The sequence below is a fragment of the Rutidosis leptorrhynchoides genome, chromosome 4, assembly GCF_046630445.1.
Source record: "Rutidosis leptorrhynchoides isolate AG116_Rl617_1_P2 chromosome 4, CSIRO_AGI_Rlap_v1, whole genome shotgun sequence".
Classification (NCBI taxonomy): Eukaryota; Viridiplantae; Streptophyta; class Magnoliopsida; order Asterales; family Asteraceae; genus Rutidosis; species Rutidosis leptorrhynchoides.
Window position 1 is genome coordinate 254,405,016 of NC_092336.1, and position 13,570 is coordinate 254,418,585.

The following is a 13,570-nucleotide window of genomic DNA, read 5'->3' on the forward strand; positions in this document are numbered from 1 at the left end:
TTATAACATTGTATTATATATAAAATGTATATATAAATAATAATTATATATTATAACTTAAACTATGATGTAATTTGATTATATAAAGGATAACTTAAAATAACTTAATTTTTTATTTAATTAAAATTGTTAAAGTTATTATAAAGGGTATGCTGAATGTAAATGATTTTTAATATACATAATTTGTCAACGATTAACAAAGTATTAAATGAATAAGGTTATGCTTAGAGTTTAATTATTTAATACATTCATCTAAGTAATAAAACTTGATATGTAAAACATAACTATAATTATATATAGTAATTTGAATATGTATATGATGTATAAACATAAATATTATTGTATGTATATCGATAAAATGTATAAATATAAAAAATATGTTATTATTAAATAATACATAATACATAATATTAATATATCAAAATATAAATGTTGTACTAATACTATTATTACTTTCACTATCATCATTAAATATTAGTATATGTATTATTAATATTGTTATAATATATTATACATAGATATAAAAATTTAAAACATGTAAGTTGTTATAATTGTTTTATTAGTAGCATTATTATTAGATATATATTTACTACCAATTATCATTAAGGAATCATTATTATTAAAATTTATTATTCTTATTGTTATTAGGATACAAGTTATTGTCTTTATCACTAATATTATTATTAGTATTATTTTGATATTTTTCTTTTATTAATATTATTATTATTTCTACTAGTCTTATTTTGATATTTTTTAATAATATTAATATTAATAATATAATTATTGATTACTTATATTAATTAAATATAAAATAAATAAAATATAAAGACATAAGTACACTGAATCAATTATGAGTATTTTTTTTCCCTGCCTTTCTATCTGGCTCGTGATCCTTTACCCTCTATTATTCAACTGCAAAATTGTTTTAAGCAATCATAAACATCATCCTATCAATTACAAATCAAAGTTTAAAACAGAATCCAAAAGATAAGCAGCACAGCTATTTTTTTTCTTTTTCTTTTAGGCGATACATTGTATTACCTCATTTTTACCAAACGTCTAAATTCAAATCGATTTCAAAAATTAGAATTGCAGTTAGGTAAGGAATCATACACTCAAACTTTCTGCAAATTACCAAATCTCAATTCGCTATATCGACTTCGAATTTTCGAGTCAAACTTTCGAGTTCAAAAGTCAAACCGTTTGATTTTCATAAAATTCGATTCCCAATTGAAGATTCAAGTTCAATTAATGGTTTAGAAAGTTTATAAAGAGGATTTACAATGTATTTCATGTAGAGAGTTTTAGCTAAAACGTTTTCAAAATCAAAAATCAAATTTTTTTTTTAACATCGACGAACAGTCACAGTTATATTTTTATTTTATATTTTTTTTTCTTTTTCGCTTGTACTAATTTAATATCAAAATTTACAAGTCGTTATGTTCCAATTGAGGAAGATGTGTTGTTATTAATTGTGAGGTTTGATTTTGGTGAGTTATTGGTTTGTTTTGAAGAAGATGATGAACACGAATTACAGGGTTAATAAAATTAAGTCTGGGGTTAAAACAGAAAAGTAATCGGCGGTGCAGTGGTTTGTGTGGGTGTTGGGGCAACGAGTGGTCACGGGTTCAAGTCCCGTCATGGACAAATATTTTTGGGAAAAGCTTTAAAAGAGGGTTCGTGAATCCGAGGCCAACCCTGCTTTGTTCAATGTTGTCATATGTATTTTTACTACAAAATACAGTATTGTGAGTTTCATTATTCCCTTTTTATATACATTTTTGGGCTGAGAATACATGCAAATACTTTATTAACTATTTTACAATATTTATATGCGTGAGTTTCATTTGCTCTCTTTTTAAATGCTTTTGTAATATATATTTTTGGGACTGAGAATACATGCGCTGCTTTTATAAATGTTTTACGAAATGGACACACGTAATCGAAACTACATTATATGGTTGAACTATCGAAATCGAATATGCCCCTTTTTATTAAGTCTGGTAATCTAAGAATTAGGGAACATACACCCTAATTGACGCGAATCCTAAAGATAGATCTATCGGGCCCAACAAGCCCCATCCAAAGTACCGGATGCTTTAGTACTTCGAAATTTATATCATGTCCGAAGGAGTATCCCGGAATGATGGGGATATTCTTATAAACATATTGTGAATGTCGGTTACCAGGTGTTCAATCCATATGAATGATATTTTTGTCTCTATGCATGGGACGTATGTTTATGGGAAATGGAAATATGAAAACTTGTGGTCTATTAAAATTTATGAAATGATTATTTATGTTAAACTAATGAACTCACCAACCTTTTGGTTGACACTTTAAAGCATGTTTATTCTCAGGTACGAAAGAAATCTTCCGCTGTGAATTTGCTCATATTAGAGATATTACTTGGAGTCATTCATGATATATTTCAAAAGATGTTGCATTCGAGTCGTTGAGCTCATCAAGATTATTAGTAAGTCAATTATATTTGGATATATTATGAAATGGTATGCATGTCTGTCAACTGTCGATGTAAATGAAAGTTTGTCTTTTAAAAACTAATGCAATGTTTGTAAAATGTATCATATAGAGGTCAAGTACCTCGCGATGTAATCAACTGTTGGGAATCGTTTATAATCGATATGGACTTTGTCCGGATGGATTAGGACGGGTCTTCACAACTCCGTCGTAATATTTTATGTATACTAATAATATCTTGAAATAATACGGAGTAAATATATATATGTAAATCGATTGAGAGAGTTTAGAGAAAATATTTTCAAGTTTCTATGAAATAATTAAACCTATCGAATTCTATTTATAATAGATTTTTAAATTATTAAAGTGAATTATTAAAGTATGAATTATTAAAGTGAATTATTAAAGTATGAATTATTAAAGTGAATTATTAAAGTATGAATTATTAAAGTGAATTATTAAAGTATGAATTATTAAAGTGAATTATTAAAGTTAAAGTAAAGTAAAAATAAAGTAAAGGTAAAGTTTAAGTATAGTAAAAGTATAAAACTATGTACGTATAATACGCGTATAAATATATATAATATTAATTTAAATCGTTATATATACTTAATAAAATAAAATATAAATATCGTTATCTTTATCATACTGGTTAAATAATGAGTTGTCAAAAGTGGTTCTAGATATTTATAAAAGTTATATACGTTTTAATAATAAAGTTCTTTTTAAACTGAAAATATTTTTGTACATTTGAAACTAAATCAAATAAATATGATAATTTTGTTTTCCAAAACTAAATATATTTAAGAATTATTTTGTTTAAAGGTTAAAATAATGGAAATCGTTATATCATAAAACGTTTTAGAAAAGTAGAATCATATATATTCATAATAGGTTTCAAGTTTTTAAATTACAGTCTGTTGGTGAAGCATGGGATAAAGTCCAAAGGTTAAATAAACGTATGAAATCATCTTAATGAAAAATGTCGAGTTACTTAACTTGTCGATATCCAACATCTAAGTTATTTACACTCCACGTTCTTACTTATAAATCACTTTACCATTTTTCGAATGTTGTCAAAAAGAATAGATTTCTTAAATCACAGTGGACCTCATAACATAGACCCGTAATCATATCATAATGTATCTGATAAATCAGTCATTTGATATTATCTTCTAGTTCCGTTGATAACTATTAGAATATATTTTGAAACAAATACGTTTATATAAAGTATTATACGCCTAATACTTTGTTAATGTTTTCAAGTTATAATATATACACATATACATATATAATCATGTTCGTTCAATTTAATGGTTCGTGAATCGTTGGAACTTGGTCGAGGTTTAAATGAATGTATGGACACAGTTTAAAATTCTTGAGATTCAACTTAACAAACTTTGCTTATCGTGTCAGAATAATATAAAGATAAAGTTTAAATTTGGTTGGAAATTTCCGGGTTGTCACAACCTGCACATTCAGTAGATTTACACCCAATGCTTTTACCACCCGCATGAGGACCCTTATTCACCCGAGAAGAACTCCCAACTTCAAAATTTCCAAACACAAAATTGCCATCACTTCGAGCAAAGTGCTCGGACTGAACCACATGACTCGATGGCACTTGTGTATCAACCATTACATCCCTATCAACAAGTTGACTAACATCACCCAAAACAAAGGAACCGAAACAAACTCACGTAGCCCCTGTATTCTCTCCACAGTCGATGCGTCAGAGAGGTCGTTAACCCAAATCTTTCCTTTAGTAAGTGAATCAGAGATTAACGTCACCGGGACAAGCTCATGAAGATGTTTAACACATGTAGTTTCAACAAAAGCAAACGAAGATCCAATGCTTGATAAATCAGACGAGGGTTGAGCCACCTTCACCACCATACCCACACTGCTAGCAATTGTCGGAAACATACTAGCGTCTACGGTAGTTAATTTGAATTTTTTAGTAGTAATAAAATAATGTAGTAATAAAAGTCTAGATTCTAGATTAAAATTAAAAATACAACAGGAAAAAAGGAATGACATCACGCATTAATAGCTTGTACATAAACGCATCACATCTGTACACGTACACGCATTGTTCTCCACAAAATTTCCTTTACAAACAAGACACCCTACAAATTTGGGCGAAACTGTGCGTCTCTTTAATAAACAGGAAGAAAAAGAAAAAAAAAAAAAAAATTACAATCGATTTTTTTTTTTTTTTTTATTTTTTATATTAAAAATCTAAAAAATACAAAATTAAAGTTTCTCCCGAAACTCACCCCTCTATTTCTCAAACGCCGACAATACAATCGAGCTTTAATCAACAACAACAACGATTACAATTACATATACGGTTGCGAATGAATATTGAATTGATTTTTTATATCTGATGATCTGTTGCGGTGAATTCACGTTTTTTGTTTGTAGAAAATGCTCTCGATTCAGCTATTAGATTCGAACCCTAATTATATACGTATATTATCTAGCCATGTCAAGGTATTTAATATTTATTTGTTTATATTGAATCTGTTAGGGTTTTTGGGTTATGTTTATTTGATTGCTTTATAATTTTATAAATGGTTAATACCGATAGAAGTTTTATGCCTAGATGTGTTGAATACATTGATTGATAAATCTGTATGATTGTTGACTATTTCAGTCTTGTTACTTGACTTTTTGCTAACAATAATTTGCAAGAACCAAGTATGATTTTGTTTGTTTTGTGTTTAGATGTTAAAAATGGTTCATTTATTTAGTGAAAGCCCTATTATGATGGTTTTGAAGAATGTATTTACATTTATGTGGACAAAGCTACTAAATTTTAGGCTGCAATGTTCTTTTTTTGTCGAAACTAATTACTAAGCTTCATATGATTCGAAATCACAAATCTTTAACTACATGTTAATTAAAATAACTAAGTGTCTGAATCAAATTAAGTTATTTTTTTGCAGTGTGGTTTTATTTGTTAGTGTTATTCTGTCTTGGTTGAGATGGTGGTGAATTGGGAAGTACGATTGAATAGCTCGTTACTTGGAGCTCTATAATATTTGATTAAAATGACAGCCATTTTCGAACGGGTCATAAAGTTAGAACCTTTTTTATGTAGTTTTTAAATTTGTTGATACTTAGGTGCTGTTTGTTTTTTAAGATGTTTTTGTCTGAAGATCTGTGGACCACGTCTGTAAGGAAGATGTGGTCTGAAGGTCTGTATGTTCAATAGTGAAGACTGTTTGTTTTTATGTCTGCAGAATAACTTAATTATGTCTGCAGCACTTAGAAGCACATTTCTAAGTCTGCGAGATTACAGACAGAATAAGACATTATTTTATCTTATGTCTTCAAAAAAACAAACAGTCTGTAGTAAAAATATCTGCGGGCGCGCAGACATAAGACATAATAAAGGCATGCAAACTGAAAAACAAACGACACCTTAGTTTTACTCCATAGCTTTTAGCTATCCTCTTTCACACTATTGGCCTTCTACATAAGATAACCTGTAAAATTACTTTAAAGGCATGAAGTTTCAGGAATAAGAGTTTCGTCTTTGGTTCCAATTAAAAAGATGGCGAACCGTTTAGGTGTGAAATTAAGATGTCCCAAAAGTGATGAATAACTCCCAAATACCTTATTTTCCCTCCATCTGTGTGTGTGTGTGTGTGTGTGTCTTTTTCAAGGTTGATTTTGTTTAAGATCAACTAACTTTTTTGTTATTATATAGGTTCTTGGCAATCAGAAATATTAAAAGAACAGCACAGTTAATCCGATCCAGCAACAAGGGAGTAATTTCAGAAGCTGATAAGCATGGGTCAATCATTAGATCTGGTTTTCACAATTTTAGATACAGGATGTATTCTCAAAACAGGGTTGTTAATGAAGGGTTTCCTTCAATATTGGGATACAAAGGCAGATGTGTATTTGGAAAGAATACATTCTTCAGAAACTATTCCATTGTCCCGTCCAATAACACTATAACACATCATGCCCGAAATGCTTGGAAGAGGCTTTCCAAGAGTACATATCGTGATGATCGAGTTTCGGGCATTAATAGGATCGCGCAAGCGTTTACATTAGCATTGAGCCGCTCATATATAGTTCTTCCTGGTATATTGGCTTTCACATGTGGCAATATGGTGTTAGCTGATGCAGGGTCAAATCTTGATTATTTTCAACCAAGAAATAATCTTTATACTCGTGCTGAAAATGGACACGCGTTATTGATTTCATCAGTACTATCTGTATTCGAAGGTCTTATATTACTATTCAGAGCTATGTATTTAGCAATATTGTTCTCACCCAGTATGGTAATGGCTCCATTTGCAGACTATTTCGGCCCCTCGTCTAGAAAAACATGGCTCAAAGTTGTACGTCGTACTTTGGAAATAGCGGGTCCCGCGTTCATAAAATGGGGTCAATGGGCAGCTACAAGGCCAGACCTTTTTCCTACAGATTTATGTACTGAGCTCTCTAAGCTTCATAGTAAGGCTCCCGAACATAGTTTTGCATACACAAAAAAGACAGTTGAAAGGGCATTTGGGCGCAAAATATCTGAAATTTTTGATGATTTTGAGGAGGTTCCGGTAGCTTCCGGAAGCATTGCACAAATTCATCGAGCTTCATTAAGATATAGATATCGGGGCAAGCGTAACAAGCCTCTTTTAGTTGCAGTTAAAGTTAGACATCCTGGTGTTGGTGAATCAATTAAACGAGATTTTGAGATTATTAACGTGGTTGCAAAGATGTCTAAGTTTATTCCTACACTTAATTGGTTGAGATTAGACGAAAGTGTACAACAATTTGCAGTTTTTATGATGTCTCAAGTTGATCTTGCGCGTGAAGCGGCTCATTTGAGTAGATTTATATATAATTTTCGTAGTTGGAGAGACGTTTCGTTTCCTAAACCTGTGTATCCGCTTGTTCATCCTGCAGTTTTGGTCGAAACTTTTGAACAAGGGGAAAGTGTTGCGCGTTATGTTGATGAACTTGAAGGACATGTTCGCCTTAAGAGTTCTCTTGCACATATTGGGACCCACGCACTCTTGAAAATGCTGCTGGTAATAAGCTTAATCCCTTTAATTTTTCACTATTTGCTACATGTTTTTGAACCCCTCTGTTGCTTTGTGCTGATAACCAGTGATAATACAATTGTTACTTACAATTGTTACTTATAGTTAGAGGTGGCAAAATGGGTGGGTCGGCCATGACAGAAACCTGCTCATTTTTGTGTGAGTTGAATCAGGTTGGCCTGGTTTGAGTTGACTCACCAATACCGTTTTTTTAAATTAAATAATATTATGTCAGTGCTAATTTGAGATTACAAAGTTATTGCATTTACAACTATAATTGAAATCTTAGGAGTTTGTGGATTACAATTACACTGTAGGCGGCTTTTGTGAACCATTTCAGCTGTTTTTTTCTAACTTAATATTATGGTTTGATCTTTTAGAGATAGAAGTCATAGAACACAATCCGTATTAACCATCTATGACCAAAGTGGGTCGAAATCTAGACACTAAAAGAACAGTTTCATGTATTACCATATTTGGAAGAATGATCTTGTATGCAACAGAATACTTAGTATGATGAGCCAGATATATCATGGCTAAATCACTTAAGATTTGTTTTATGGTTAGGTTTTTATATTAGTGATTATTTGAACCATGTGCTTCTGTTACAAATTATCATTTTTGGAAAAATGCCTTAAAATATTGGTAATATGCTATAATGACTACTTTGGACAAATTATGCAAATGTAAATGGGAATCTCATACTTTACATATACTGTACATAACCTTAATGTGGATTGTTTATTTAAATGTTTTTTTTTTCCTTGTTTTATGCAGGTTGACAATTTCATACATGCTGACATGCATCCTGGAAACATTCTTGTTAGGAACAAATCGTCTAGAAAAGGGATATTCAAATCGAAGCCTCATGTGATATTTCTTGATGTAGGGATGACTGCTGAACTTTCAAAGAGTGATAGAGTCAATTTGTTGGAATTTTTTAAAGCTGTTGCTCGTAGAGATGGGCGCACTGCAGCCGAGTGCACTTTAAGGCTATCAAAACAACAAAATTGTCCTAATCCTCAGGCTTTTATCAAAGTAATGCTATTCTTATCTATTTTCTTTAACATTAATCTTTAATGATGGAGGTGGCAAATTTTATAAGTTTTGTGACGGGTCAAAAGCGGGTACTTTTGTTAGACAAAATTACACAGATAGTCCCTGTGGTTTACCCAAATTTTCACGTGTAGTCCCTGAATTTTTTTTCCATTGGTAGTCCTTTGAATTGTATTTTTTTGCGTGGACCGTCTCTCTGTTAAAAGTTTTTGCATTTGAAGGACGCAGGGATTATCTGTACAAATTGAGGTAAACTACAGGGACTATCTGAGTAATTATGTCTTCTTTAATGGAAAATTTACAACTTGTTCCACTTATGTAAAATCACATTTTTTTTTGGAGTTAATAGGAAGTTAAAGAGGCCTTTGATTTTTGGGGTAGTCCAGAAGGGGATGTTGTTCATCCAGCTGATTGCATGCATGAAGTGTTAGAGCAAGTCAGGCGTCATCGAGTCAATGTCGACGGAAATGTGTGCACCGTCATGGTTACAACTTTGGTTCTTGAGGTATTAACATATTCTTGTAATTTTTTTTTCATTAAAAATCCTATTTACATTATGAACATGAATGCCGCATGTTCATTTGTGGTAATTATCGTTGCATGTAGTTTTGTTGTAGGAAGTTATGATACAGTTGGTAAAATTGCGCGGGTCATAAATGTTTGTCCTTACCCTAATACATATTTGGTGTGGCATGCATGATAACAATAGGTATTTGGTTATGAAGTATGATCAAACATTAACTTTTAAACCAACTCCCAAAACAAAAAGTAAACTAATATAGATTTTTTAATATTTGTGGAGGATTATGGGTAATCTAATTTCGAGTAACCAATAAGTATATGTGATTTAGCAAATAACTGCCATTCTTGGTATAAAACTTTGGATCTGCATAGATGTTCTCTTATGTAACTTGTTCCTGTATTGTGAAAATAATATAGTCTGATTACTGTTCATCTAATGCCTCATATATACAATAGCTTAGTTTATAAGATAATGGTTATTTCGTTTTTAGTTTACACAATTGCTCTTATTATGCTAGTTTCTTTTTAAGTACCTTTGGTCACATTTTACCAGTTGTGTATGACTTTTCATTTTTCAAATACAATTTCTTTTAGAAAGTTGGGAGCTTTTTATGTATATGATGACACTTGGGATGACTTTCGTCTGACCTGTTCCGCACTTGTATCCGCTTGATTTGTTTTTCTATTGGTTAGATCTTTTAAGCGGTTAACCTATTTTTGACACATTAGATAGATAAAGCACAACCCACGTGATCTATTTGTTTATTGGCCAATGGTTAAAGTTGTCCCCTTTACTAGTATGCATCAAATACAAAATCAGAAATATGCTCTTATTTTTGTAGGGTTGGCAACGGAAGCTTGACCCTGATTACGATGTAATGCACACACTTCAAACATTGCTGCTTAAAGAAGACTGGGCAAAGTCACTAACCTACACGATTGAAAGCTTGATGGCCCCATAGACAGACGAGTCTCTATTGAGGTCTCTTCCATCACTACTGCTTTGAAGTTTTGTAAACGACAATACATTTTATAGATTGACTTTACTTGTTTTACATCTTTCATGATAATGTGTGAAGCTTTTTGGACAAGCAAGTTTTGTATTTAGCTTTTTTGAAGGACAATTAGTTGCAGGAAGTATAAGATATAAAGAATGTGACATTCTTTATGAAATGACCATATTGGCACCAGTGAGCGATATCAATTCAATCTGTGGGTGATATAAATGTGTAATTGTAATTCAATGAAATATTCTGTTTTCAATATTTGAACGACATTTTATATTTAACTACACGATATACTTAAATTTGTGCCAACTTGAGTACAACATATTCTCAGAATGAAATGCGTACGAGTCTCAGTTTAATTTTTGACTTTTTATGACATTGTTTGGTTTTATGGATGGATTTAAGAGCAGTGTTAAATCTCAATGTTAAATTTAATACTGGGGAAATCGTTAAATCTCCGTGTTAATTCATTATTAAATTATTATTTTTATATACTTTTATCTATTGTTTATTTAATATAATTATAAATTATAAAAATAAATAATACTTTTATTAGAAATGTTTATTATTATAAATTTAATTTAATTTAACTATATTCTAATTAGCGTACACTTTTCTCCCCATAAATCTACTGTCCAACTGTACCATTCCTTCCCCCCCCCCTCCCTCTTCGTTCTGGTATCTTCTTCCCTTTATCCCTGGTCCCTATTTTCTCCAAAACCATAGACACTCTTCCCAACCACCACCCCTCTCCTTTCACCGCAGTCCATCTCCTCCACCGCTGCCCACGGAATCTCCCTTCCATCCGCCACCCACAAGCGGCCCTCCAGCGCCGCCATCCTCACCGTCATAACCGCCATTGGCACCGTCATAACCATCATCGTCATCCTCACCGGCCTAATCCGCATCGTCATCGTGACCGGCACCGGTCCGTCACAGCCACCGTCATCGTCATTTGCGTTTGTATTACGGTAATATTTCTTTTTTGTTCATATATCACTCTTAATTATTGGCTTATAGCATATGAATAGCCATGATTTCTTGAGGTTTTTATCTGTTCATAGACTTCGGTTTTTAACAATTTCGTAATTCACTTGGGTGTCCTTTCTTAATTAATGTTTATAATAGTGTAGTTATGAAATTGACTATTCAGAAGGTTGCTGATTATTTGATTAGGATTAATTGAATGAATATGATAGTTAGCTAGGGCTAATTGTTGTTTTTACTCTAACACGTAAACGATGTATATATTTGTTGACTATGTAAGATATTGTGCGTTGTTCCTGAATGATTCAAGCTGAAAGTAGAGCACTTTTGTAGTTTGGTTATTATATGTTGTACAACTTTAAATATTAGCTACCTGTAAACACCAATTTTTAACATCAAGAAGTTTACTTATTTGGATGTGTCTATGTATGTAATCACAGTGTGCTTGAGGTTTGTCATTTAGGTGAACAAGTATTAATGTGAAAAAGTTATGTTTATATATTTGTTGGTTAATTAAGATTCTGTGCTTTTCCCCATTGCTTTTTTTTTTTTTTATTCAAATTAAGTTCAATTACTATTCGGTTCAAAATCGACTTATAGTTCTGACTAATGAAGTTTTAGTCTCATGATTGACTTTGCAGGTCTAAGCATATGGTAGTTTGGCAATGGGATAGCGACTCTGAAGGTCAAAGCAAAGATATGAATTTCATTGAATTATTTTTATTTTCATGCTAATAAAAGCTTGGTGAAGTTGTTCGTGGTGTGTTTTGCCCATCAGATATTTGATCAAATGCCTACAAGTTTATTAACGTTCTGAAATTTCATTATATTATGCTTTCTATTTCCTAAGCAGGTACTTTCAGCACTATTTATATCCATTTTCTTAACTTATTAATGTATATACATTCTACTGAATACAGATTAATTTTTTGGGTATTAATGGATCCTTTCTATGCATGCCCCATTTAGATCTATAACTCCAAGTAGCTGGTATATATTTCTATATATGTTTGCTTTATTATAGCCGATTGTTTAATGTTGTCTGTAATCTAGAAGAATGAAAAAGGTTAACATGCAAAATTATACATATCTTCTAGGTTGTTATGGTCTTCTCATTCAACTGAATTGGGTCAAAATTGGCAAAGAGCTTGGTCAAAATGGGTCATAATGGTAGGTTGTTTTTCATCAGTAGATGACCGCTACCGTCACCAAAACCTTCCAACCGTTGCACTCTTTTGTCTTCACGATCACGCTGCTGCATCTTTTTCTTCTATTTTAAGCATTGACTCATCTCAATTGTATTTTTCTTTATTTAATTTAGCTTTTTGGCGTTGCTTTTTACTAGGATTTTCTTTGAATCTCACCGTTGTTGATGCTATCACCACCATTGCTTCTGCCAGTGACACCACCGTCTCTATACCATATCCTCCACCGATGCACTTAACCGCCTTTTCCTATTTCCAAAATCAAAAAAGTAAGATTTTATCCTTCACTTTGATTTCCAAAATCATACCGTATCATTTGCCCCCTCTATTTCGTTCTTATGAGCTCTTCGGGCCGGAGGTCCTTTAGGAAGCAATCTCTTTTGCGCTAGAGTAGAGGGAGGGACGACCTTATCTAGGCGCGGGTTCTATACCCGCGGGTGGAGTAGTGACTTCCTTCTAATCTAGGGTACGAGGAATGATTGTCTACACTCACCTCCCCCATACCCCACTTTCGTTGGATTGGGTATTGTTGTTGTTGTTGTTTGGTTTAGGGATTCGTTTATTTTTATGTTGTTTTAGTTTTTATGTATATATTTTTTTTTTTAGGGATATAGAGTGATTTTCAGTTTATGATACTTTTATTGGCTCTGTCCATTGCATATAGGTAGCCAATGCAACTGGAAATGAGAAATGAGCCATTCAATGATCAGCATGTGATGAATGGCATCTTTTTTGCAACGCTTTTTTTTTTTTTTTTTTTTTTTTTTTTTTTTTTTTTTCTTTTTCCTAATACACCTGATGTTGCTGATTCGGATACGCCTGATGTTGCTGACATGTACTTGATTGTTAAACTTCATTACATTTTATCTTCATGCTGAAAGTAATGCTGAAAACTTTTAATTACTGGAGTTCTACCTTCTTAGAAATTAGAGTCAAGTCTCCATAATAAACTATGTGTGGAAGTACAAGCTTGCTGGGCATGGTTAAAAATTTTGTTACAAATTTAGATTAATAATAATAAGTTGGTACAATTTTAACTATTACATAGCGTTGGTAATTAGAATAAGTGTTTAGTTTACATGTTAATTGTATGTAATAGTTTGCCCGAAGCAGTGTGATAACAATTACGACTACAAAAGTTTTTCTGTTCGACCCGGAGTGGTGGCCGCCGCAACGCGCGGCTGGCCACCTGCTTGTTATAAATATTTAAAGAAAATTCAGCCCAAAATATAAATATATGTTTAGAGTC

At 32.0% G+C, this 13,570-nt stretch overlaps 1 protein-coding gene and 1 long non-coding RNA gene across 2 annotated transcripts; both read left to right on the forward strand.

Annotated features, from left to right (window-relative positions):
• The first annotated feature begins 4,706 nt into the window (after positions 1–4,706).
• On the forward strand, positions 4,707–10,417 carry LOC139843473 (uncharacterized). Its single transcript, XM_071833557.1, has 5 exons — positions 4,707–4,977; positions 6,200–7,532; positions 8,322–8,582; positions 8,950–9,105; positions 9,965–10,417. Exons 1-5 carry the CDS (start codon positions 4,970–4,972, stop codon positions 10,082–10,084), a joined length of 1,878 nt encoding a protein of 625 aa, XP_071689658.1. The 5' UTR covers positions 4,707–4,969; the 3' UTR covers positions 10,085–10,417.
• A 378-nt stretch (positions 10,418–10,795) lies between these two features.
• On the forward strand, positions 10,796–13,066 carry LOC139844547 (uncharacterized). The gene is made up of 5 exons (XR_011758006.1): positions 10,796–11,100; positions 11,758–12,106; positions 12,214–12,286; positions 12,462–12,590; positions 12,986–13,066. It is a non-coding gene; the product is annotated as an uncharacterized lncRNA (long non-coding RNA).
• Positions 13,067–13,570: the final 504 nt, after the last annotated feature.